Below are 23,871 nucleotides of genomic sequence, written 5' to 3'. Positions count from 1 at the left end.
TCATTGAGACAAATGAAAAGTGCCCAGCAACTTTACAAACATTCCCCATGGGAGAATGCCACTTCTAGGTTTTTTTTTTTTTTTTTCTTTCCTGCTTCTAAAATATTGGATTGCCACAGACTCAAGTATTCTCAGGGGAAAGATCATGACCAGACCAGAGCTCTCTTTTTTTTTAATCCTGATAAATTCATTAATAAGATTCAAGTTCTGTTTGTCAGACATGGCTTTATCTGATCATGTTGGCAATTCTCATTTTCATACCTCACGGCCCTTCATTGTACTGTGATATTTCCTATTTACTTTACATTTCCTCCACACGAATTCTCTTCTCAAGGGCATTTTCAAGCATCTGAGCCAGGAAAATGGATGGCTGACCTATGAGGCATGACTCCCACTCATAGCAGCTTGCATCCTAGATGTGAAGGGACACGGGAATAATTGCTATAGGACTTCAGAGGAGCAAAAGAAACAAACTGTTTCAAGTGGGGAATTTAGAAAGTCATATTTATTGATGGAGTTGGCTGGTTCAGGGGAGTATACCGTCTGGCCTTGCTCATATGGCATTTTTCTTCTGGGAACACCTCAGTATGATACTTCCCCCAGAGTTCCTGTAGTCAATGGCTAAGACCTTGGCTCCAAAGTAGAAAGATCCCTGTCACTTTCCATAGTGTGTTTGGGGAATCCAAAGAGGAGAGACATTGGCAGCTGAGACTTATATCCCTTTACTGTTGTTATGATAGTTTCCTCTTATCTACAATTCACCTTTCCAGTTTGTTACCTGTAGCCAACTACAATCTGAAAATTCCAGAAATGAACAATTCAAAATTGCAGATTTCTCACAGTGCTGAGTGGTTTGATAAACTCTCCCACCTGGAACATGAATCATCCCTTTGTCATGCATGTAGCTACCCACCAGGTGGTCACTTGGTAGCACTCTAGGTACCAGACTGCTGGTGTTTGTGTTCAAGTAACCCTTTTGTGGTAAGCTAATGCTAGGTCATGGTGCCAGTGTCCTTCACCTCACTTCCTCTCCTCAGAAATATGAGGATATCACCTCATCATCAAGAGAGTGAATATAGTACATTAAGGTATTTTGATGACAGACCACATTCACATGACTTTCATTACAGTGTATTAATTACTCTATTGTCATTAATCTCTAACTGTGCCTGCTTTATAAGTTAAACTCTCATAGGACATAGGCACAGAAAGAAAAAAAAAACTAGTATATATGGGGTTTGGTACTATTTACAGTTGCAGGTTTTCATAGTACATCTCGGAACACACATCCCTGTGGAGAGGGGACACTGCTGTATTACTCTTCTGTGGATTTCCAGATAAAGCCTCTTTTTCCTTCGTAGCCTGTCATGACTTTCTTCCACTGACTCACAATGAGAAGAGACAATGCTCTTTGGATTCTGCTGATTGGCAAAACTAGTTTTCTCAGCGTTGCTGCTATTAGTTAAAATTAGGTTTGGGGATTTTTCTTGATCGTCTGTTTTGTCTCCCACCCACTCTCCCTGGGGGATAATCAGGAATTGCCTATGAGCATTGTACCTTCTCTTTTGAATACTTGAAGTTTACTGATTCTAACAGCCCCATTCCTTTAATAATGCTGCTCACTGAAACAACAAAAAGAAAAAGACAGGTCTAAAAATTGAATTGTTGTTAGTCATTTCAGAGTTTAGAGCCACCCCACCTTGTTACTGAGATCAGAGAGGCTCCTTCACAGTTGCTATTATTTTGACTTTTTGTTTCCTAAGCAAAACCAGAAATGCATTGAATCATGTAGGTGAGAGACTAGGGTAATCACAGAATCCAGGGAAGATCTGTAAAACCATGGGCTTCAGGTGAGCCCGCTCATTCTCCCTTGCCCCACCCCTCAGCCCAGCTCCCTGCTACAGCGTGGGCTCTCTCCCTGTACCAGGTAACAACACCACAATTGTTACAGAGCCTAACCTTGGACCCTCATGGAGGAATGCTTATCTTGCTCATTGTGCATCAGGGAAGTCCTTACATAGAACACTATGTTTTGGTGACAGAGTGCTGTCATAACGCTGGCAAGCGCAATTTCTTTGCTCCTTTGACAAGAAGTTATTCCTCTGTTGGTGCAAGGTCAGCTAGTGGCAGTTTCTGAACTCTTGATCTGTGGACTTCGGTAGGATAATATGTTGTATATCACCTCTGGCCTATCATGATTGTTAAGTGTAAATTGGCACATGCCAATGGAAGGGCAGGACCCTCAGCACATAGTCTTGCTTAGCAACCCCATGGAAGAGAGTCCCCCTCTCTCAGTACCTGTTGATTTTTTTTCAACTATTATCCTTCTGTATAAAAGGAGAACCACTTTGAGATTAACCACACTATGACCACTCTCTGAAGTTGACATTAATAAAAGAAAGATAATGCAGGGCCTTTGAATTCTCCTTCAAGGGCATCAGGCTTAGAGGAGACTTCCTGGATTAAAACAGAGGGTCACTTTTGATTCACTAGGTCCTTGAGAAATAAAATATGTTATCTTTGGCCCTGGTCCCTGGAGGGAATTAATTGGATATACTATGCCAATTAAGATAGTCATGCTTTCTTGATTTATTATTTTGGATTCTTTTTTCCCTGACTACTTCTCAACTTCCCGTTACTGCTAATTGATTCAGTAATCCTCAAAATATTTTCCTGTTTTAAAATGCACAAACTGGTAGATTAATATCTCCTTATTCTGAGAGGTGAAGATTGCTGATAGTAAGCTGGTAACTTTCCCCTTCACTACTTTCAAATTTGTACATCATGTACTTATCTCTTGTCTAACCTCTGGTCAACATTCATGGCCTCTTAGAGTAAGTAGGGGTCGGCTGGTCTGGAGTCTCCAAGCAAGACATGGCCACTGCACCGGAGAGCTTTGTACGTCATGTCCAGGCAGACAGCTCAGTTTGCTACACATTTTTTTTTCATGAAAAGAAAACACATGCTGTGCCCATAAGTGTGCTCTAAAGTGATGTTGGAAGAGACAACCCTGAGGGGACATACATGTGATAGCTAGATCTGAGCATACATAGTCAACGCTGGGGTTCACAGGAGAGAAAAAGGAAGAGGGTCAGGAATTTGTTTGTCTAGATTGAGAGGACTCTGAAACGGGTGACCTGTGGTGGTGTTGCCTGAGATACGTGAACTTCCTGCTGGAGACTCACCTTCTAGGGGAGTCCTTTTTACTGTCATATATTGCATACACTGCTGCCATTGTGATGGCCAGAATTCTGTTTGTAATTGTAGCATAGTTGAGGTTAAGATGCATGTAGAGGTTTCTGGAGGATATTCAGAAAATACCTTGTGACATTTGGTTCTCTTTTCTGTGTTGTGTTAAGCTAAGGTATTTGTTAGAAACTCTGGGGCCCTGTGTACATGGCTGTGGTGCTATATCTGATTTTCATTCTGAATATACAGATGCACAGTTGTGCTGATGGGACTCACGTGCTCCACACAGCACAGTGACCTCACTCTGGAGAGGCCACCAGAATAGTCAGTGATAAGGAATAAAGTCTTTGTTTGCTTTGTGAAATCTCTGAGGAAAGATGAATAGCAGAGGGAGTACAATGAAGAGCTAGGAAGGATGAGGGGAATTCTTTATCATGATTGCTGGAAAGCATTCCTCCAGCCTTGAATACTTCAGGCACTGTGATTGGCCACCATGTCAGATGGTGTTGTGTGCTCTCAGTGGAATGTCCTGTGCTTGATTCCAGCAGGGGAGTTGTCTCATATCAATTCGCTTGCACCTTTGTCTTGGGATTCCTCCTAATAATATATCAGGTTTACAGGGTGGTTGGCTGACTTCCCAGAGTCAAGCTAACTGGCCCAGAAGATCACTCTGACCTTGAATTCTGATCACACTGATCTTGACATGAACCTATTTATACTGTTTTTTATGGAGAGCACCTACAGGTTTATATGCAGAAGACATGAATATGTTTCAATGACAGGAAGAGGTGCTACTGAGTCTTAACTAGAGTTATGTTTGAATTTGGAATGCCTCCCCACAGTCATGTATAAGCAATACAGTAACATCCAGAGGTACAGTGATTGGATTTTGAGGATTTGACCTCATCAGTGGATTAATCCATTTGATGATGAAGCAATATGAATGAACTAAGAAGTGGTAAAAACTAGGCAGGTAGAACATGACTGGAGCAAGTCAGTCACTGGGGTCATGACCCTGGGAACTGTATCTGTCCCTGAACCCCCCACCCCCTCCATTTCACATATGCCTTGAGCTGAGCAGCTTTCCTCCATCATGATATTTATGCCTTGGATCCAGCCAACAATAGCGTGAATCCTCTGAAACCATGAGCTAAAATAAATATTTGTTCCTCTAAATTGTTTTTGTCATGTATTTGATCACAGTGATGAAAACTAACACAACTAGATTCTACACATGTATTATATGGGTCAGAAGAAATCCATTGTGGGAGGACGAAGGAACATTAATGATACATCACCTTCTTTCCTAAGATCAGAATATTGCAAGGATAGAAGTTTTGATATCTGTTTCAATAACCACCTGGCATCCTGGGATGGTGTTAAGAGGGTGGTGTCTTAGTCATATTTGTTGCACCCTTATGATGAGGTGCCTTCTTGCCATTGTCCTTGTAGGCTCGACACCTCTCCCCACAAGCTCGCCGACGACTGCATGCTGCCCTTGCGTCTTGTGCCACCTCAATGCTGATCCTGTTCAACCTGGTGTTTCTTGGGGGCAATCAAGTTGGGAAAACCTACTGGGATAGGATCTTCATACAAGGTAAGTTGCCAGAGAGTGAGTGCTGTGTTCCGCCAATTTCTTGTTTTCTGTGTATGCAGTTGATAGCATGAATGGATTTGAGAGTTACTTTTCACATACCATGAATGTAATGACAAATATCAGGAATAATTTCCCATGTTTAGATATGACTGTTTTCTATTTTTTTTATATACTTCATATCTACCACACGTGATACTTGACATCAAACTTTACTGCCCCAACTTTTTCAATTAATTTTTTTTCTTTCCTACTAAATCTGTCTCGGTGTACAGTAAAATCTAACCTTGTTCCACTTGTTCCATTCACTTGCACTGAATGTCCTAGAGAAACATGTCCTAGAAGTCCCACTGTGTTCTCCTGTAGCTGTATGATCCTTGTGTTTGTATATCTCTAACTTGTAGACACTTTTGTCTGAACACTAGTGGCCAAGCTTACGTTTCATGTGCATTCTGTGGATTGTCTCACTATCCATAGCAAAGCCACACCTCCAATAGGTCAATTGCTAGTATGTGGGGATTGTCAAAAGACTACAGCCATAACTTACCATTATTTATTTCTGGTCACCATTTCCTTTGGACTGGAACTAAGAGATACACAATGTCCTTAAGAGAATTGAAGTCTTCTCAGTAAACTTTACTATATCCAATACATGATGGTTTAAAAGAAAAGATTCCCTGTTCTTTTTCTCTGACCAGTAGCATGATGTTGTGTTGGGAGGTTTGGGGAAGCTTTGACAAATGCTGGTGATGTGATTTTACAGGATGGCCTGTCATCTCTACATCTGGGTTCTTGAGGAGTCAGTGATGCTTTAGATGTAACTCTTTTTTTTTTTTTTTGAATTTTTTAATAGTTTTTAGTTTTCCGTGGACTCTTGCACATCAAAAATAGCCCATACACAGCTGCATGATTCCAGGATGCCAGGTCATGAATCGTAACTGGGGCCAGGAAAGAGCGCTGCTATAATCTCATCACGAAAAAAATCTCCTCTTTGGTCTTTCTGAGAGGTGTTGTAGCTGATAGTTCCTGAAAAGACCATGTGCTTTTTGACTAGAAGCTGTCCTTTCATAAGGATGGGAGATAATAAGGTGCAGAGGATCTAAAGATAAAAGCAATAAAGGAGAGGGAGAGTATCTTTTACTTTTCTTGCCACCCCCTACCTGCAGAACCTTGCACAATACTGAGAACACTGTGGTGCAGAGGGAAACCCTGACTTGGAGTTTACTTGTCACCTAGTGAAAAGGCTCTGATTTTTCCTTCAGTGCATCAGACATACTAGGTGTTGGTTATTTGCAAAACACTGAGAATAGAGGGAGACAAAAAGAGGTGCATACATGTTGGGCCACACATGCAAATCAAAATGTGATAGTTGATTCTGGGTTTTGTTGTGACAAATGTATGAAGGGAAGTAATGGGAGGGGAGGAGATGTGGGAATAGAAAAGATAGATAAATAATGTCTGTTTCTTTCTACTATGTGACTGCATGACCAATATGATTCTGAGTATGCAACATGTACACTCTGAAAATGAGTAATTTTATCCCATATGTGTATGATATATCAGAGCACATAAATGCATTCTACTGTCAACTATAACTAAAATAAATTTTAAAAATTAAGGAAAAAAAAGATCCTTCTCAAATCTAAATTTTTTTTAAAAAGGGACTGGAGATGTAGCTTAGTGGTAGAGCACCACTGGGTTTGATCCCTAGTACCTTAAAAAAAAAAGTTGGTGATGGGGAACAGAGAAAACTAATGATTGAGATATGAGCATCAAGGGCATAGAGCTTATAGGTTCAGTGATCCAGGGAACATCGTAGAGTGAGAAGACAACAGGGTAGGAGGCAAAGCTTCAGGCATGTTGGTGTTTAAGTAGACAGAGAGATGTGATAGCTAGGAGGTGTTCTTTCTGCTTTTCAATGGTGGAAAGATCACAGCACGATTTGCTTGGCACCCTGTAGAGTTATGAGTCACAGGTTATCAAGGCTCTGAAATATAGGGTCTGCTACTGTGGGGTGGTCCCTCTATGGTCTGATAGGATATACTCTTTGCCTCCTCCTGGAAGAAGTCTTGGGGTCTTGGAAACTCTGATTCTCCCATTATGGAGAATGTTGTGAAATCATTTTCTTTCCAGGTTCTGTGGCTAGGGAAGCTCAGCTTAGAAGCATTTACTGTGTCAGGAATTCTCTAAATGAACCTGTTTGGATCTCAGCTGGTCTGTCCCATGGGCCCCCTGAGTCAGGGAATGTCGGCTGGGGTTTTGGCAGTTGCATTGTTTATTTCCTGCTGAGGTTCTTGCCTCTGAATGGCTGGGTTTAGATGTCTTTTGGAAGAAAGTGAAACAGATGGTGCCAAATTTCCCATCCTTGAAAACTTCAGATTTTATCTTATATCTAATTTGATTGACCCAATTGAAGATTGGTACAAAAAAAATGAGTCTATAGAATGCTTCCACAGGCCCTGCTGGGATTGTTACTATATTGGCTTTCTAAAAATTAAAAACAAAATCTGAATTCTGACATTCTTCTGACCATAAAGTTTCATATGAGGGATTGTTTACCTATACAGGTAGCCTCTAATGAACGAGCTAGGACTTTGATAGCCTGGTAGCCTCTGGCCTCTCCCTTTGGGTACATGATCAGTTCCCATTGCTCCAAGACCCATCTCTCTACACACAGAGTGAGTGAGTAAACTGGTCTGTAGTGAAGGGAGAGCATTTAAGCTCAGTATCTAAATTTCAAGGTTTAATAAAAGCAGGCCCTTCTCTCTGTGCCTTCGGGTCTGGAACCTGCTACAGTGACGAGGAGCTATTAGTGCTGCACCCCTTTTATAGATCTCACCTATGGAGCCTGGGTAGAGCCAGGAAGTGGCAGGCTGGTGTCTGGGCAATGGGGATTATTGAGGAGATTGGCAAATGTCTCCTAGTTGATGGCACAGGGCTCCACATAGAGATGCTCACTAATTCTCAGGAAGTCATCTCCCAGCTTTATGGATGTTCCTAGAAGATATATCATGGTTTGCTGAAGGAGTTGTCTTGGTCTCCAGTTCACTAAATTTGGCCATAGATTTACTTGCTCTAGGCTTCAAAGTTTATAATATGTATTATATACTATATTATATATTATTATAATATACAAAGTTTACTAGAGTGCCTTCATAAAAATCTTTATCTCTGTGGGTGACATGGAGGGTGGATAGAAGACTTCTAAATCAGACCCTTCCCTTTCTACTGTGTTACCTGTACTGCTCTCCCCAAGAGTAGAAGGCAGCAATTCTGAGCTATAAATCTTGGATTCTAGTATGTGTTATTCATATAGTATTTTTAAAAATTTAATTTATATATGATAGCAGAATGAATTATAATTCTTATTTCATATATAGAGCACAATTTTTCATATCTCTGGTTGTATACATAGTATATTCACATCAATTCGTGTCTTCATATATGTACTTTGGGTAACAATGATCATCACATTCCACCATCATTAATAACCCCATGACCCCTCCCTTCCCCTCCAACCCTTCTGCTCTATATAGAGTTCGTCTGGTCCTGCCATGCTCCCTCTCCCTAACCCACTATGAATCAGCCTCCTATGTCAGAGAAAATATTTGGCATTTGGTTATTTGGGATTGGCTAACTTCACTTAGCATTATCTTCTCTAACTCCATCCACTTACCTGCAAATGCCATGATTTTATTCTCTCTATTGCTGAGAAATATTCCATTGTGTATATACGCCCCATTTTTTTTTATCCATTCATCTATTGAAGGGCATCTAGGTTGGTTCAACAGTTTAGCAATTGTGAATTGTGCTGCTATAAACACTGATGTGGCTGTGTTCCTGTAGTAACATACATAGCACTTTATCAATAAGCATGCCTTCTGAAGTTGGAGAAGGGATGTTCAGTTAATTCAGCAGAATATAAGGAGTCAGTATTTTTGCTTTGGAAAAATTTCCAATTTTCTACTGTTGAAATTTGCTTCTAGCTGCTTGAGAAATTTTCATGGATCTGAGAAGGATGTAGCTGGGGATTGGGTCACCTGCTCACTCTAGGAAGACTGTGCTGTCATGCTTTGCAGATGAGTGCAAGGTGCTACTTACATAATGCTTTGTTTTTAAAAAGATGGGAAAAGCTTTCTTCTGTCTACCTTACACCTTGACAATGAAGTCTAAGTTAATTTTTTCAACAAGCAGTTGAATACAGCTCTGTAATTCAAAGGGAACCATAAGTTGTAACCCCTGGGGATTGACAAGGGCTAGTCCCTACAATCCACCTGTGGCCCCAGATATCCTTACGGTGCTCTCTAGAGACCTAGGGATGTGGGGAGGAAAGATATTCAAGGGGGATTGTTATATTATTGGAACTGTATCTGGCTTTGAGAGGGCTAAGGACTCTGTGTTTGGGTGCAGGATGGTGTTCCTTCTGAAAACTCTGTCTGCTTTGGTCCAGGCAAGGCATTGACTTTGTAGCAAAGGACCTAAAATGTCTCATAAGAGTTGGGGCCTCAGCTCCTGCATCTAAGATTTTGCATTGATAGGAATGTGGTAGAGACACAGTATCCACCAAACATTCTGATCAACTCCTCATTGTGCACGCATGTACACCTGCACGTGTTCACACACGTGCTGGTTTTCTCTCCTCATTACCTGTTCTAGTTTGGCAAACCCATCTCCACACTTATCTCCCACAGTGGCCCCTTGCCAAGACAAGGAGTATTTGGTTTTTTCCTCCAGATTGCAATGAGAGAGAAGCTAGTCATTTTTTATGCAGGTCAGAACCTTAACCCTGCTCATATTTGCTTCTATTTCTAGCTGAGTGAGAAGAAAATATCTTTTCTCCCTGATTACCAGCTTGTCCAGACAGTTTATTTGTCTCTTGACTCAAATGGTTGTGGACAGGCTTTTTATTTAAAGCTGAGCTGGAATATTGCACTGGAAATTCTAGATGGTTGTAGTTAAGTAGAAACTCATTCCCTTCACATTTTCTTGGGAGTAAAATATCATTGCTGATGAGAGAAGACAGAGGGCAGATGTCAATGTCTCAGAGGCCTTCCTCTGTGATTACTTCATTTTGCCATCTGAACAAGTCCTTACTATGGAGAGCACACTGCAAGCATGCTTGGGCCACAGGTGGTTTGTGGGGACTGGCCTTGCCAACCTAGAGCTGAAGCTTATTGCTATCTTTGAATTACAGAGCTATATTCAAGTGTTTACTGAAGAAATTCACTTATGCTTTAATATCAATGTCCTTCACTTTGTCATCTGTATGAGCCCTTAATAAAACTCCTTTCAATGGAGTTTCCATGGCTTTCATGGATTCTACTTCTACCTCATTGGGTCCTCTGAAAGTTGTAGAATTTGAGGAGCTGGGTGCAGTGGTGCATGCCTGTAATCCCAGAAGCTCTGGAGCCTGAGACAGGAGAATTGTAATGTCAAAGCCAGCCTCAGCAACTTGGTGAGGCCCTGTCTCTAAATGAGATACAAAAAAGGGCTAGGAATGTGACTCCGTGAGTAAGCACAACTGGGTTCAATCCTGGTACCGATTTAAAAAAAAAAGTTTGAGGAGCAGGAGGGTTTGTCCGTAGTACTAATGGTAAAACTGATATGTAGAAGTCAGTTAAGCAGTTCATTTATTTATCTATGGTCATACACTGCTCCTTTTGTGGCCATACTTGGAATCTGAATTTAAGACTCTCAGAAGCCTTGGCATTTTTATTCTGTGCCATGTTGCCACCCAGATGTCTTGGGCATCAGTTGTTCTAGAAGGATTTCAGGCCAAGTCACCAGGCACAGGAGTCCTTGGGTGGGTGTTAAAGCTGAAAGGATATCTAAAATATTAGAAATTCCTGACTTTCAACCAGAAAATAACCAAATGTTATTTTCTGTGAATTTTTTCCTGCTAGTTAGGGGTTTCCCTGAATTCATTTTGAAGAGTTTCATAGAAGATGGGGTGGTTTTAAAATATCTTGATATCTAGGAAAGCTGATACAGTTTAGACCACAACCAAATGCAAATGAAGTAATTTTATATCTTTACTGATAAATGAGCATATAATATTTGGAATTATTTGATTTCTCTTACCACTGACCTCTCTTTGGCCCTCTAGTCTTCCTGCCCCCAATCATATACATGCAAAATGATTCTATTTTTCAAGAAGTAGTACCAATTCCATTGAGGGTTTTATGTCCTGGACTAATATCCTGGAATAGGATAAGGATGGGTGAGAGGCTTGCTTTTCCTTTGTAATATGGAATACAAGCTGTTTTTAAAAAGAAGGGGAAAGGAGAATCTTAGTAGCAGACAGATTAATTTTTAGGGAAGAGTAAATACATATAGAAGTTGAGAATCTTGAAATCAGTTATTCTAGAGTTAAACATATGGTTTACACTCTGGGACGTCCTGTTTGTCTCCTGTGGTATGCATGACAGTTTGAAGACTACTGCTCTGTAAGGGGGAAAAGGCCACATTGCTCATTGGGTCCCATTTTCTTATCTTTACCATAGCCCAAAGGAAAAGAATTATTGGTCTAGACTCGGATAGCTGTTGAGGTTAGCATTTATTAGTTAGCTACTGCTGTATAACAAACCACCCTAAGACTTAATGGCTGAATACAAGAATTTATTTAGTCCAATACTCTCTGTACCAACTGAAGGCTAGCTTATCTGGGACAGCCTCATCTATAGGTTAGCCATGGGTTGGATTTATTGATCTTAGCTAGGTGCTTGTGAGGGCCTTAGCTGGGATGAATTGGCTGACTCCTTTCTGCTTCTGATAAGAGATTAGGTTTATTTCTTATCCTTCAATTGACTTGCCCAAGCTGGTTCACATGACAGTCACTGGCTCAATAAAAAATATATAGAAGTTAAAAAAAATTTTAAAAGCAGAAAGTACATAAGGCCCTCTCTGGTTTACATGATCATTTCTGCATTCTTTTGGCCCAAGCATGTCATAAACTTTTAAACAAACCTGAATTCAAGGAGAAGGAAAATAGCCTCCATCCCCAGAAGAGAGGAGCTGGCACAGGAAGTGTGGCCCTGGGTAGATGATCCTATAAGGCTGTAGAAGTAGTAAATCTCACTGATCCCATTCTGCCACCTCTCTGAATCCTTTTCTTGTGGCCATCTCTCCTCCTCCTCCCTAAAGAGGCTTTCTTTGCCTCCCATGTGATGGAGGGGACCCTTGTGTTGTTTTGGCTGATGAAGGCCAGGAGATGGTTAGGGGCCAAGTCCTGCACCAGTTCTGCATGTAGCAATGAAATAATCACAAATGCACTTGGCAGGGAGCCGGGGGGGGGGGGAGAAAGAGTTGTTCATACTGTTAAGATCTAGGGCATTTAGGCTGGCCTAGCTCTAAGGAGTTTTCCCATGGTACAGGTAAAATTGTGTGCATCGAGTGGGGCTACAGACCCAGGTAGTAATCAAGTATTCCTTTACTTTGTATAAATGTCTTGGATACCCGATGTTTAAATTTTCGTGAGTCTTCCAACTAAATAGAATATTTAATTGTTCTAAGTAGCATCGACTCCCAGTGTTTGAACTCTTTGTTGTTTTTGAAGTCATTTCCCTTTTACAATTGAGTTGATCTTCTCAACAGGCCCGTGAGATAGTTCAGGCAGACAACTTTGTGGCATTACTAATACCCCTGTGACTCAGGGGTTGGAAAACTTGCTCAGAATTGTATAGCTCATAAGCAGCGAACCAGATAGTATTGCAAGCCCTTTGACTCCAAAATCCCATGTTCTTTGCATCTTACCCCTTCTCCCTCTTTGCGTTAGGAAACTTAAATCATTACTGGCAAACAATGATCCATTGCAGATTATTCCTGGATGCTACCGTCAGAAGCAGTCTAGGTTTTGCTGTTCTGATGCTTAGTACTTGTCATTTGGAGTGTTGGGAGGAAGATGAGCCTCAGAACTTCCAGTTTTCTGTGGCCAATGGGCCTCAGCCTGCTAGGTGCATTAGCCACTTACAGGTCTGCGTAACTACAACTATTTTTATGTAAGCCTGCTAGTTGGTGAAGGACTCTTGGTCACAGGATAGTCAGCATTCAGGGTGTTGCTGAATGCTTCTTGCAGTCTTTCTCAGACATTGCTAGGTTGCTCATAAGTTCTGTTTCTAATATAATCTCCCTTGTCTAGGACACAAAGCAATGCAAGGAGACAGTCATTTTGTCTTGGCATGCTACCCAAATGACCAGAGAAACAATGATCTCAGGGTGGCTGTCACTAGAGCTGAAGGCCTGTGATTATGATGTATTATGAGCAGCATTGTGGGCTGGCTGTGGTTTGGCTTTTGTTGTTGTTTTTGTTGTAAAGATCAAAGAGTGGAATTCAGGGAACATTTTCTTTGCCTTAAGAATTCTGCCTGGCACCGTGATCACATTTCTTGAGTGTCATTAAGGCACTCGGGTATTTCGGCAAATATTCTGTCAGAGTGAAACCCTTACCAAAAGCTTTTCATTGTCTTGAAATAAAGATGGAGTGGGGGGGGGGGAGTCCTGTGTTGTCAGCACCTGTTTATTGCCAGTTCAAGGCATCAGAGCTCTTTTTCCCAAGTGTTGGAGCCTCATCTGGATCATTGTTTCCTTCACTGACTTCAGCTTCCTGCAACCTCTCAGTTGCTGCCCTGCTCCCATCACTTGTTACTGCAGAGGATTCTTTGCAAAGGGACCTACCAAGAGGGTAAAGGTTAGCAAGGAAGCTGTTCTGGGTTGAATTATGTCCCCCAAACAGGTATGTTGAAGTCCTTATCTCCAGAACCTCTAAACATAACCTCATCTGCAAATAGGGACTTTACAGAGGTGTCAAATTACAAGGAGGTCATTAGGGTGGGCCCTAATCCAGTATGACAGGTGTCCTAATAACAAAGGGAGAATTGGGTGCAGAAATTTCAGAGATGCTCTGAAAGAGAAGATGATAGGAAACCACAGGGAGAAAGTGACCAAGTGAGGGTGAAGGCAGATCAGATCGATACTGCCATAGTTCAGGAATGCCCAGGACTACCAGAAGCTAGAAGAAGTAAAGAAGGAGCCTCGTGTAGAAGTTTGAGGGAACGTGGCCCTGCCAATACCGGGTTGCACACTTCTAGACTCAGAACTATGAGATGATGCGTTTCTATTGATGTGAGCCATTCGGTTTGAGGTACTTGGTTCTAGCAGCCCTAGGGGTGGCTCCATTGTGTGTGGTATGGGAAGTGGGGAGAGGTGGGACAAGGCACTGGGATGGGCTGGCAGTGACTCCTTGCCTACTCTAGAAACAGTTTGGGGCATGAGTCCAGGACTGGCCGTTCATATGCACCCACTTCAGGTATTTCAGTTCCCACTGTAGGTAGGGTGGACAGGGGCTTCTGGACAGATGTTCCAACAGAGTGACAATAGATGTATGCCCAGTCACAACAATGTCATATGGCAATCCAAAGCAAGACCTCCTGGGCTAAAAGCACAGTAGTGAGGGCCCTGGGAAAATGAGGAGCAAGGAAAGTTGGCTTAGTTTCTGGGGAGCCTCTTGTCTGTCATGGATGATCCGAGTCAGTTTGAAGAGAATTGATGTGATAGGGGAAGGTGAGCCTGCAGAAACCCAAACTCGCAGTGACTGTCCACATGAGCACCTGCAAGCTGGGAGTGTTGCTCAAGGATAAGGTGCATTGTTAGCAAAAGCAAGGTCCTGGCTTCAAACCCTAGCACACATGTGCGCACACACACAAGAAAAAGCTAAACTTCCACCCCGACATGCCCTCATGTCTGTTACCGTCCTGTGCATTATTCTCTATCCCAAGACATCAATTACACAGGAAGCAGCAGAAAGAAAGCACTGGCCTGGAAGCGTGTGTGCACTGTCGGGCTGTCAGGTCGAGACTTTCTGGGAAGACATGTGGAGCTGCTGCTCCACTGGGGAGCTGCCCGGCTTCCGGCTATCCCGAGGCCCAAAGCCTTTGCTCCCTGGGTGCCAGCCTGAACAGTGACCTGCAACGCCTTTCTGCTCCTGTCTGTCCTCCTCTGGCCACTGTAATGCTCCAGTTGCTGCCCACATGGCCCAGAGATGGAGGCAGCTGCTAATTTTAGCCTTATTTAGGTCTCCAGGCAGCATGACTCAGGGCTTTTTTTTTTCTTTTTTTTTCTAGTTGTATTCTCTTGTGACCTTGCGGGTGTGTGTGTGTGTGTGTGTGTGTGTATGGCGGAGCAAAGTAGAAAGGTCACCTGCTATCAGTAAAATAAAATGGGAAATGTAATACTGTGTTTTACAAAGTAATTGTGTTTCTTAGCTGTGAGAAATCTCCCAGGGACCAGAGGCACCTAAGAGAATTACCTCTAACCTGTGGCTTTTCGGGACAGAAGGAAGCAGACAATTGAGGGCTAAGCCAGTGAACAGAACATTCTACCCAGAAAGCATTAGGAAGATGTCTCTGGCCTGCTTGGGGGAGGCTGCACCATTCAGTTTCAGGAATGTGGATTTTTCCTTGATAAACCTGATTTCTCTTGTCCCCATTGTTTATTTATGTGTTGGGTGTATGGCACCCTCCTGTTTGTCTTGATTTTGAGTTGATACTCCTGGGTCCTCTAAACACATTTGTGAGTCACATATAGGAAGCAACCATTTGCTTTCTGAGTATTGTCAATCACAGAAAATCCAAAAGATGTCAGGCAACATTAATGGGCATTATAGCCAAACCATACCAGAACATCTTGTTACCCAAACCCGTTTAGAGATGAGCTTTTTTTCCCTCAAAAAGCCCCCCCCCACCACTAAGCTCAAAGAAACCAGATAACTTTTAACTTAACAAAATTGTTCCTGTCTTAAAATTCCATTTGTGTCCACAGTTACCTATAACTTTGTTTTCTCATATTTGAAGCTAGTGTCTTGATTACTTTTCTCATCTCCTGGCTGCTCCAATAAGATTGCTGGAGGGTCGGGTCATACATTTTACATTGCTGTACAAAATTGCTATCATCAATGAGGGTTTTACTAAAAGAAACAAAATCACACAGCAAGGAAATAAGCTGAGATGCTTCCCACATTTCTTATCAGAGCCAGGAAGGAGAGGGAGTGGTCAAATGAGTCTAAGTATAAGGCTAAGATCTTTTTATGGAGAAAAATTGCTAGAAGAGCCTACCTGAACTCCTGCTGGTCCCTGCCCTATGTGTAGGATACATGATAATGAGATGTAGTATTCATACCAGGCAAAATACTCTGCAGGTCTCTGGGGCATAGGACTTTGATAAGTGTGGTAGGGACACAAAAGTGAATGGTTCAGAGAGACACCTACAAGCCAAACTTCCAGCCAAAACTTTCCTTAATATTTGTCTTCTCCTTAATTTTATCATCTGCATGAGAAAGTCATCATAGAGTAGATGACATCAGATATGGGATTGAAGGATGAGTAAGGACCAGACTTGGAGGATGGGCACAGCAGGCCACATGTCATAGAGGCATAACAGCACATTCAAGAAATTCAAGTTTCTTAGGATCTTAGCAGGTGAGGATGCAAGGTGTGATATTGGGGAATAAGCTGGATGAACCAAAAGACTCTAAAAAGCTAACTTAAAGACCAGATTATGAAGGTCATACATGCCATGCCAAGGGCTGTGGACTTCATCCTTAGTACATGGGAGGAGGGCATGGGTCACAAGGCATTTTGCAGAGTGACAGGATTCTCAGTTTTGAACAATCATCTCTGTGAAAGAAACATGGAGGCCTATTTGGAGGAGAGTGGTACTAGCAGACAGTTTGGAGGCTGTGTGAGGAAGGATAAGAGCCTAGGTTAAGGGTGCCAGGAGGCAAAGGAGAGGGAACAGAAGAAATCTTCAGAATTCTCCCAGGGAGGATTTTTAGGGAATCAGCTATGTCTTCATTATTTGTGCAATGTAATGCTTTTAGTTCCTGAAAGTGGAAAAGTTCTTCAGTTTTGTTTGCTTGCTTGCTCTTTGATTTCCCCAGGTTGTCATAGATTAATTTCTGAATTTTGGAAAAAGAAGGCCACTATGGATTTGTTTGTTCTTTGCCCAGGAATTTGAGGGGTTGTCCAAGTGCCAAGGAAAATGCCAAAGCAAAGAGATAGTAAAGATAGTAGAGATAATAAACTGAGAGGTTAGGAGTATTTAACGTAGCCCCAAATTGCTGACAACTGTGTGGCATTGACAGTGTAGGAAGAAGGTGGTAAGGGGCTCTCGAGTCACGCAGTTGAGTCATTTCTAGCATGGGACCTTTGGGCAAGATATCCAACTCTAATGCTCACATTATCACCTGTAACTTGAGAAACATACCTACCCGCTGTGGTTGTGGAGATTAATGTAATGAATATAATCTTGAACACTCCCTGGTATGTGCTATGCCCTTACTAATTATATAGTTGGTTATATTAACATTATTCTTCCACAAGGCTCTTTTTTCTTCTATTAAAAATAACTTGGGTGGGACTCTACATGCAAAGGAATGAAATTGGACCCTGTTATGGTTTGGCTGTGAGGTGTCCCCCCAAAGCTCCTGTGTCAATGCGGAAAGTTCAGCGGTGAAATGATTAAATTCTGAGAGCTGTAATCTAGTCAGTGGATTGGTCCATTTGATGGATTAATAATTTGAGTGGATTGTTATGGATTAATAATTTAGGTGGTAACTGTGGGTAGGTGGAGCGTGGCTGAAGGAGATGGGTCCGTGGATGCCATTAGGGATTATACCTTGCCCCAGGTGCCTCTTTCTCTCTCCCTGTTTCCCAGCTGCCACATGATCACCTGGTGAGAGCTGAGCAACTTTCCTCCATCACACCCCTTTGGTTAGGATGTTCTGCCTCACCTCAGGCCCAGAGCAATGGAGCTGGCTGACATAGATTGAGCCTCTGAAACCATGAGTCAAAATAACATTTTCCTCCATTAAGTTGTTCTTGTTGGGTATTTTGGTTACTGCAACACAAAGCTGACTAACAGACTCCTATCTCATACCATATACAAAAGGTTAAAGTATGTTGAAAAACCATAAGAGCTAAAGCTATACAAAACTCTTAGAAAACATGAACATAGATTATCCTGACCTTGAATCAATGGTTAAATCTGAAGACAATTTTTAGTATGACATGAAAGAGAGAAGTAACAAATGAAAAGGCAAATCAATTAGATATCACCAAAAATTAGAACTTTTGTACCTTAAAAGACAAAGATTTTGAAAATACAACCAGACTGTGAGAAAGGTTTTGCAAATCATATAACTGATAAGGAACTTGTATCTAGAATATGTAACTCCATAATAAAAACAGACAAATAGGGCTGGGATTGTGGCTCAGCATTAGAACACTCCCTAGCACCTTCGAGGCCCTGGGTTGGATCCTCAGCACCACATAACAATAAATAAATGGTAAAAAGATATCATGTCCAACTACAACTAAAAACATATTTTTTTAAAAAAATGAATAACACGATTAAAAATGGCTAAAGACTCTGAATACACACTACTTCAAAGAAGATGTACAAATGACCAATAAGCACATGAAGAGATTTCCCATATCTTTAGCTACTGGGAAAATGCAAATCAAAACCTCAGTGAGATGCCGTTTCACAACCACTAGGATGGCTATAGTAGAAAAAAACAAAACTAGAAAATAAGTTTTAGTGAGCATATAGGGAAATTGAAAACATTATATACTGCTGATGGGGATGTGAAATGGGAAAAGATACTTTGGAATATAATCTGGCATGTCCTTAAAAAATTAAGCACATGACCTAGCAGTTCCACTCTTAGTTATATACTGAGACAAATGAAGACATAAGTTCACACAAAAAATTGTACCTGGATGCTCATAGTAATGTAAGGCATAATAGTCAAAATGCAGAAGCAAACCAGTTAGTTGTCCATGGATTGAATAAAGGGCATATGAAATATCCTTGCAATGAAATATTATTTTAAAAATGAATCATGATACATGTTACAACATGGATGAACCTTGAAAACATGCTAAGTGAAAGAAACCAGTCAAAAATAACCATGTATTGAGTGATTCTATTTATATAAATGTCCAGAATAGAGAAATCTATGAACACAGTAGAATAGTAGTTGCCTAGAACTTAGAGGGATATGGGTTTGTAGGGTGATGGCTAATGGGCATGAGTTTCTTTTTTGAGGATAATAAAACATTCTAAAATTGATTGTGGTGATGATTGTACAACTCTGCAAATATACTAAAAGCCATTAAGTTGCATATTTTAGATAGATGAATTGTGTGGCATGTGAATTATATCTCAGTAAGCTGTTAAATAGTTTAGGGCCATATAATAATTGGTCTGAACTGATGTCTCTGTTCTTCCATCATCCATCTTTCCACCTGTCCATCAGTTTTCCATAAATCAATTCATTTATCCATATACCTTTTCCTCTACCTTCCTATCAGATGCCATCCTATTTTCTCCTCCCTTTCTCACTGTCCACTCCCCACCCCACTCCCCCCCAAAACCATTCAGTACTCGTCTAATAAAGACTGGAAGTCATGCTACTCTTGCTTTTTATCATTCTAGTTTGGTATTTTTGGTCATCGTATGCTTTGTGACTTATCATAGGGTGGCTTTTCCAGGCTCTGCAGAGGAAAGACATTTTTTTTAAAATCCATCCATCCAGAAACACATGGATGCTTAGAAGTGGGGGCTGTTTGGAGTTTGATCCATAGCCAGGGGCTTGCTGAAATGGTAAGAACACCTGGGTCACATCTTACCTCTGAGTGCTCAGAATGATGTGTAGGAAATTTTCTGGTTTTGTTTATTGACTGTGACAGCTCAATGTTAAATATGTATGACACTTGCTCCTGCCTTCTGTCTGTGGCTCAGGGCAGGTTTGATGCCTGGTAGCTGCGCTCCTCATTATTTACACAGTGTTGAGTGATTTCAAGGTTGACCTGGTCTATAACAGCTTCTTTAATGAGATTGCTCCCCTTTCTGCCATTCATTAATCAGTATGATGTCAGCTGTTTTCTTGCCCAGTCTCCAGTACAGTTGTTTCCTAACTTTGTAATCCATCAGAATCACCTGGAAACCTTATTTTTAAAATGCAGACTCTTGAGCCCATACACTGAGTTTGATTCAGTGGGTCTAGGCGAGCACCCCAAAATCTGTATTTTAAAGAGTTACCTCTAGTGACTGATTACAATGCTCCTTGTATCACCCTGAGATACTCTACCATAATTGATCTGCTAATGTCAGCATTCGTTGGCAATATGGGAAACTACAATTTACCTATCAGTGACCATTTCTTTGAGCCTGGGAAGGATGATCTGTGGCTAAGAAGGACGAGCATCATTCTGTGGGAACCTCCTCTCACCCCTGGAGTTTAATGAGTATGAGCTACAATGTGCTTAAAGATTCTTGGAGGAGACAAGAACCCATCTGAGAAACTTTTGTATATCCAATGGTGTAGATAATCCTAATTTATCCAAACAACTGGTCTCTGGGTTTACAAACGTATGATAAATATCAGATTTTTGCTCCTTCTAATTGGCTCAACTTGCTAGAAAACTTCTGGAGACGATAGGAAGGGGTCTCAGGGAGAGAATTGCCCAGGTGGGTTGGGGAGGCTGATAGCTGCAATGGAAACTGTCCTTGCAAGTAGATAACCAAATTCTTGCTCTAATAAGGTCACCAGATCATTTTAAAATGCCCCTGGGAAAAATAAATAAATGCCTCTGGATCTGCATAGACCTCAAGATGCTGTATGTAGATTCTTCTTTTCCTGATGAAGATGTGAATATCAGGGCACCAATTCCTCACCATCAAAAAGACCTTGCAGAAGCCCCAATTACACAAGGGATTATATTTTTAAAACTTAAACACACTTATTATTCTCTTCTAGTTATTTTGAAATATACAATAAGTTACTGTTACCTACTGTGGTATAAAACACTGAAACTGATTTCTCCTATCAGTACCTGTTGACCAAACTCTTCCCTCCCCTATGCTTCCCAGCCTCTTGATTTTTCAAGGTGATATACTAATTACCCCGATGTGATCACTGCATCTCATATACATTTATCAAAATATCACACTATAACATCAATGTTCCAGTTTTAAAAAAGAAAAGCCTTGGCTAATGCCAGCCATCCTTGTTATTTAGGATCTTGATGTCCAAAACATCCTGAATATGCTCACCCAGGGAAATAGGAGGCTTAAACTAAGTTTTAGTTGAACATGAGTAAATACTGCAGTAGCATCTTACAAATGTACATCTCTTTTTACAATTTATAAAGTAGTTGCATTTGCATTATGGCCCTGTGTTGTAGATTGACCTAGAATTCAATGACCTGCCAACTCTATGTAGTAAGTGGCAGAGCTGAAATTGGAACCTGTCATCTAGTTTCTTCAGTGTCATTCTCACCACATCCACACTGCTGAGAAAATGCTGGGGTTTGATAATGTATAGAGTTCCACTTTTCTATTCTTCAAATGATCTACTAAGCACTGATTTTAAAAAGCTGTATTGTTTGTGACATGAGCATCAGTCATGAGTGTATGAGGGGTTCTGGGAAGGAGCTGGAGAGTTCTTTTAAGGGGGTAGAGAAATCTCATCACTTGACTGAAAAAAACCCAGTCAGCTTTGTGAAAAGGCATTATTTTTCCATTGTTCCTCTTAATTTTAACTGTTCTTGTATATGTGTGTGGCATCTCAAAGTAAGTTTAATTTTCCTTTCAGAATCTTTCCATGTGCTTATTGGACATGGGCACACTCTCTTTTGTAAGATTTCTGTAAAAGTTTCTTTAGCCATTTAAAGAAGTTGAGTCACTGCCTTTTTCTTCTTGATGTATAGGCATTCTTTATTTACTATAAGGCTCTTATACAGAATATGTACATTCTCCTACTCTGTGGCTTACATTTTTTTTTTTACTCTTTTAATGATGTTTACTGATGAATAAGAGTCTGTCAAATTGTTTATCCATTATTTCCTTCATCATTAGTACTTTCTCTGCCCCAGTTAAGAAATTTTTACCTGAGTTCATGAAGATCTCATATTTTCTTCTGGAAGCTTTTCTTTTTTTTCCTATTTAGATCTTGGAATTAATTTTGTGTATGAGATGAAATAGGGATCAAGATTTTGGAGGGTCTATTTGGATATCAAGTTGATCCAGCAACATCCATGGAAAAGATTATCATTTTTGCACAGTTGCACTGTTCAGTTTTTATCATAAATCAAATATTCATGACCTATTTGTCTTTTAGCATTAATACTAAGTAAAATTTTAATTCTTGTTACCTGCTAATGTAACCACCTTCATTCTTCAAGATTGTCTTGGTTACTCATAGACCTTTGACTTTGGAAACATCTTGTAAATTTCTATCAAAAAAATCATAACTTGGTTGTCTTTAGATTGAAATCACATAAAATATGTATACAAATGTGAGAATTGACAACTCTACAATATAAGTATATCCCTTGACTTATTTAGAAAACAAAGAAATATAAAACTCATAGTTCTTAGATCAATTATAAATGAAATCATATTTATACAAATGGTGAAACAGACAATATATTCCAAGATGTTCTGGAATGTACCACTCAGATGCAGGATGAGTCACTCCATCATTTATAAGGCAACATTATAACAATGCCAGTTAAAGTTGGAGATGCAGAAGTCGAGGGGGAATACAACTTACTACTGGAAAATGAATCCCTTGTGGGGTTTATGTCAACCACCTGCCTGCAAAGAGTGGCTTTCATGTTGTCCCTTATTAGCTCCATTATTTTTTTCCATCAGATAGCTTTGTTGGAAGAGGGAACATCTTATTCAATTTAATGGACAGAATTTAGATACAACAGAGCTAATTGTAGAAGCATCTGGAAAAATTACATAAATGAGCCAGTGGTGCTCAGAACTTGTGGAAAATGATGTATTATTATGGTAAGAATTGAGATGTGATGCTTCTGGAAATGCCAGACAGAATTTATTTTCTTGAGATGAAGAGCCAGAAGTTGACATCTTTGCAGAATTCCTTGAACATTTTTAGTCTTCTGGTCCATCTGACTCCCAATGCAGGACAGGTTTCAGGTGTACTTTGCAGAAAGAAGCTGTAGAATTATGGACCATTAATTTCAAAAAGATCTTGGAAGAGAGATTCTGACCTCACCCTCTAGTTTTGTAGAATGGAACACTAAGACTCAGAGAGGTAAAGTTATTAATACCTAACCAGTACTAGAGGCCAGGTCTCCTGACTCTCACTTCAGTGCTCATTTTAAGACATCAGCACTTCCCAAAGTAGTCTCAAGGTATAATCCATGAAATACTAGTATCGGGGGAATGAAATACTCCATTTAAAAAGGAATCTTTGGCAAAGTTTAGGAACTTGTGCATAGCATGTCCTCTTTTGGAAATGTATGATATACATTAGCATTTTTGCTGTATCACAAAATGCCTGTTTAACTTTAATCCAGTGTGGCTTAAACACTTAACCATGGAACAGTTTTTGCTTAAAATGACAGTTTAAGGCATGGGGCTCTCTTAAAGAAACCTGAGGTAGGTTATGTGGATCTGCCTAACAGACTTTGCCTGTGATAAAGGCTCTCTTTATAACTGTCACTTGTAACCCATAGGCCACATCCTCAAGTGGTCATTTGGATGCAAAAATCCTCTAACATTTATTAATTGCACTTGCCTGAGCTTTTGCTTATATTAGTCCATTTAGTCCTCAAAAACTTCTTTAGAAGAGTAGTTATTATAATTTCTATTTAATAGATGAAAGTAAAAAAATTTCCAAGAGTTTCAAGAATTTGTTCAAAGCCATTCAACTTAGCAGAGAGGATATGATTTCATCATACCTGGCTGTCTTTCCCAGATTTACCTTTACTATTGTGGAGATGCTACCATGTGTCACTATTCTTTTATAAATCAACTTTATTTAGGTAGAATTTGCATACAATAAAATGTCATTAAGTACTGTATACTACGTGATGAATTTGGTCAAGTGTACGAGTTGTGTAGTTACTGCCGCCATCAGTAGATTGAGCCTAAACCAGATGAAATGCTCTAACTGCAAGTTCTGTGCATTTATTCTCAGTTCAGTCTTGCTATGGTGTAGTGGGTCTGCTTTGTACAAATAAGGGTTTAGTCAGGGACTTGGCCATGACTGAAAG

The 23,871-nt window shown here is 40.5% G+C and overlaps 1 protein-coding gene across 3 annotated transcripts in view; it reads left to right on the top strand.

Annotated features, from left to right (window-relative positions):
* The window catches only part of Hhat (hedgehog acyltransferase), a 296,093-nt gene that overhangs the window by 251,355 nt on the left and 20,867 nt on the right, over positions 1–23,871 (top strand). For all 3 annotated transcript variants that reach the window (XM_076831926.1, XM_076831925.1, XM_076831924.1), the window contains one exon: positions 4,642–4,786. In XM_076831926.1, the coding sequence (XP_076688041.1) occupies positions 4,642–4,786 (145 nt within the window). The remainder of the gene's footprint in view (positions 1–4,641; positions 4,787–23,871) is intronic.

This window comes from Callospermophilus lateralis, chromosome 13, assembly GCF_048772815.1.
Source record: "Callospermophilus lateralis isolate mCalLat2 chromosome 13, mCalLat2.hap1, whole genome shotgun sequence".
Taxonomy (NCBI): domain Eukaryota; kingdom Metazoa; phylum Chordata; class Mammalia; order Rodentia; family Sciuridae; genus Callospermophilus; species Callospermophilus lateralis.
This window is presented reverse-complemented; position numbering and strand designations above follow the sequence as displayed.